This window comes from Lactuca serriola, chromosome 7 (genome assembly GCF_051521515.1).
Source record: "Lactuca serriola cultivar US96UC23 chromosome 7, Lser_US96UC23_V15, whole genome shotgun sequence".
Lineage (NCBI taxonomy): Eukaryota > Viridiplantae > Streptophyta > Magnoliopsida > Asterales > Asteraceae > Lactuca > Lactuca serriola.
The window spans coordinates 170,450,446-170,454,542 of NC_136414.1; the positions used below are offsets into that span (position 1 = coordinate 170,450,446).

The 4,097-nt window shown below is 36.3% G+C and overlaps 1 protein-coding gene across 1 annotated transcript; it reads right to left on the bottom strand.

Annotated features, from left to right (window-relative positions):
• Positions 1 to 2,748: 2,748 nt before the first annotated feature.
• On the bottom strand, positions 2,749 to 3,523 carry LOC145061779 (uncharacterized). The gene is made up of 2 exons (XM_079009341.1): positions 3,365 to 3,523; positions 2,749 to 3,226 (listed from the first exon to the last, which is right to left on the bottom strand). The coding sequence occupies exons 1-2, from the start codon at positions 3,465 to 3,467 to the stop codon at positions 2,973 to 2,975; spliced, it is 357 nt and encodes a 118-aa protein (XP_078865467.1). The 5' UTR covers positions 3,468 to 3,523; the 3' UTR covers positions 2,749 to 2,972.
• Positions 3,524 to 4,097: the final 574 nt, after the last annotated feature.

Sequence of the window (4,097 nt, forward strand, 5' to 3'; positions counted from 1 at the left end):
GCAGAAGTTCTAATAACCACAGAGGAGGTCGTCGAGGAGGCAACTCCTTCCAGCATCGTGAGGGTGGTCGTGGGTCATCTGGTGTCCGGGATAAAAGTAAGGTAAGGTGTTACAATTGTCAAGACCTTGGTCAATATGCCTCTAATTGTAAGAATCCACGATGAGAAAGGAACCTAGAAGCAAATTTAACCCAAGGAAATCTTGATGATGGACCGGCCTTATTATTGACTGCCTGTAAAGAAGCCTATGATGTTCAAGAAGTTTTCTTGAATGTGGAAAAAGCGAAGCCAAAGTTAAGATCAGTAGGAGATGAACCCACTAACACAAACATTTGGTACTTGGATAATGGTGCCAGTAACCATACGACGGGTCAAAAGGACAAGTTCCGTGAATTAAACCAATCCATTCAAGTCTTTGTGAAATTTGATGATGGCTCAAAAGTACATATAGAAGGAAATGCTCAATTATGTTGAAGTGCAAGAATGGGAATATCGTGTACTGAAGGAGGTTTATTACATCCCAAGTTTATGTAGTAATATAATTAACATAGGTCAATTGGCTGAAAGTGGTGACCGGATTCTGATGCTTGGCTCGTTTCTGTAGATACATGATGTACAAGGAAGACTCCTTATGAAGGTAAAAAGATCGCCCAATCGTTTATATAAAATTGTTTTGGACGATGTCTGATCAAAATGTTTACTTGGGGAGATTAGCGAACCAACTAAATTGTGGCATGCCCGGATGGGACATGTGATGACACTAGTTTAAAATGACACTACACGGCTCCGTACTCTCCTCAACAAAACGGAGTCGTGGAGAGAAGGAACGGTACAATTGTAGAAATAGCGAGATGCACACTTAAAAGCATGCAAGTACCTGAAACGCTATGGGGTGAAGCACTATGCAATGCGATATATATATATATATATATATATATATATATATATATATATATGTATTCTAAATAGAGTGACGACAACGACACTCGATGAGGTAACTCCTTATCAGATGTGGATGAGTAGAAAACCCAACATTGAGCATCTACGGGTGTTTGGTTGTGTAGCGCATATGCGAGTGATTGCCGGTCATCTTAAGAAACTTGACAACCGGAGCAAGGCAATGGTTCACCTAGGAACGGAAACAGGGACGAAAGCCTATAGATTGCTTGATCCGGAGACAGGGGACATTCGGGTGAGTAGAGATGTTCGTTTTGAAGAAGAGAAAATGTGGTCATGGGGTAAATTGGAAAAATTCAAAGTTACTCTAGGGATGACTTTTACAATTGAAGATTTTATGCCACTGAATGAAGGAAATGAAGTAGAAACGGAACTTTACATGCCTAAACTTTATGATAGTGGGTATGCACATGAAAATGAAAACACTATAGAGGACATTCCATCAGAAACACCTGTACCATCCAGTCCACAACCTGCCATTCCAACACCCCTAACTCCGGTGAGCTCAATCGGATCCGCTAGCACCACCTCAAGTTCCACAGGTGGAGGAGCTCCTAAAAGATTTCGCACTCTGAGCTCAATTGAATTTTCTGTCATCATCCTTTCTTCCTGCATTTTAGAGATAAACCCATCTAGTTAGTTTAATTTGTTTCTTTCAAGTATAAGTAGGAACGTTATTTATAATGTTACTGTGAGTTTTTCAGTTCAATAAAATCCCAGCAGAAAGTTGGACAAAAATACCCTTCAATTGCTTTTTCTTGTTCTCTGTTCCCCTGTTCTTACTTCTTGCTGTTAGAGTTAAGCAGACTCTGTTTTGTTACAAGCTGACTTCAAGGATATAATAGAATCCTATGTATACGTCCAGCATCCCCTCAAACTTAAGATAATAAATGGGAAATCAACTTGAGTTGGGAATGAAGACAGAAGGTGGAGAGTTAAATGTAGGGTAGTTTGTACTTTGTAAGAATAATTAGTTTATTTGCAAATAGTCGAACTGTCGAAGATCGTTGATGACATGCTTCAATGTCAAGATTGAGTGGGAATGTTAAAAGGTGGAAGTTCTCTCGTTATTTAAATCTTGATATTGGTTTAATATATATTTAATGTTGAGTACTAGTGTTCATAATTGTTTTGCCGGTAAATTTAAAACTACAATTTAAATTTAATGGACAGGAGCATTAACTAGTACATATTCTAGAGTTATGTATAAATATTATTGAAAAATATAGGGACTAGGTATGTAATATATGTATATGTATATGAAATCCAAGGTTAGAACCACACTTTGTCGGCAACTTCAAGCCTGCAACTTTTACGAGTCTTGGTGAGCCATATCATTTGTAAAACATGACTTAAGGCGATTATTTTGTATATAATTAATACTTTTTATTTATTTTCATATATATATATATATATATATATATATATATATATATATATATATATATATATATATATATATATATATATATAAGTTAAGCGACGTTACGATAAAATTTGACGGCAATACAAACCATGAAGTTATGATGTGTGATTGCAAAGCTACGACCAACTTCTTAGAATCTATGATAGTTCTCTTGTTAATAAAAATGATCCTCCTGTTTTCATCTTCTCTCTTATTCTTCCATATTCACATATTTCATTTGTATTTCAAATTTGTTTGTGTTGTTTTTTATGTGTTGATTGTATATAATAGATTCAGGTCTGGTAAGAATTTTTATCATTTCATTTTCTTGTATTTTTTATTTTAGTTTATATTTTATCTTATAAATCCTTGTTTTATTCTCCTGTCTTGTAAACTAAAAACTCATATTCATATATAGAACATAGTCTCTGCTATGTTTTAATAGAAACAAAGGAGTACACTCCAACATACATGGGTGTTTAAATATTTCCATTATAGAACAATTAAGTTCATACTTCAACAGAAAACCATACAACCACATTTATTAAACATAAGGACTAAGGTCTGTATATACTACACAAAGTGAAATAGAGCGTAAATGCTTAATTATATCAGTTGTGAATTTGGGCCTCATGAGCTTGTTTGTATGCAGTTGCCTCTGCATAAGTGCTGCAACACCTGCACCCTCCGTTGTAGTAACGTCCACCACCACAGCAACCATATCTACAATAGCCTCCTCCACGGCCGCCGCCACCGTTGTATCGTCCACCACCGTTATTGTATCTTCCACCACCGTTGTTGTATCTTCCACCACCGTTGTTGTATCCACGGTCATTACCACCATACTTTGCATCTTCTACCTCACCTGCATATATCAATCATTTTTTCAGTAATGTACATTTAATTGCATGAATCCTGTATAGAATTCTGGGAATTTTAAAGGAAACATCCTGTAAAAAAAGCCAATTTCATGATTTCATCTAAGAACATTAAATTTACTCACTGTGATTGTTGGACTCCAGGTTCTTAGCTGCAGCCATTTCGGAGCTAATGAAAAGAATAGTTGCTAGAGCAAGTGCAAGAAGAAGGAAAGTCTTGGAAGACATTTTGACGTGTTTCAGAAAGAAACTATATGGAAGAAGGATGAAGAAGCATTGTGGTAATATTCCTCTATTTATGGAAGGATTTATGCAGATGAAGATTTATTGCAGATTGGTTGGGTGGTTAGGAGCTGGGACCAAGCTTTCATTGGCTTTGACATTTTGAAACCTATTCTTATCCTCAACATCTTGTGCCGCATTCATTTGTTTTGTTTTATATTCTAAGATGTCATATAAGATGTCTCGTTCAGTGAACATCTGGTTTCTTATTCATTCTTTAATCAGGTTCAACCAGGTGGTTCAAGAGAAAATCAAGTTCAACATGATTGGTTCCTTATTCACGTATAAAAACTGCATAAAAACTGACAGTGAGAAGACGGAACACAAATTGGTCATTTCTTAATTTATGGAGACCATGGAGGGGTAATATGGTGTTTTACCCATTCCAAGAGTTAGAGCAAGAGGTTGACTAAATTTATTTAGAGTTCAGGTTATAAGTGTTAATTATAGATGATTATCACATGTAGGCGGAGATTATAGACCGTTTGAGGGGTACGAGGTTTACATCCTTGCTTACGAGGTGGGTCTTCACCCTATTACTTACCATGAGTGGTAACTTGTGTGATCGGAGGGCTT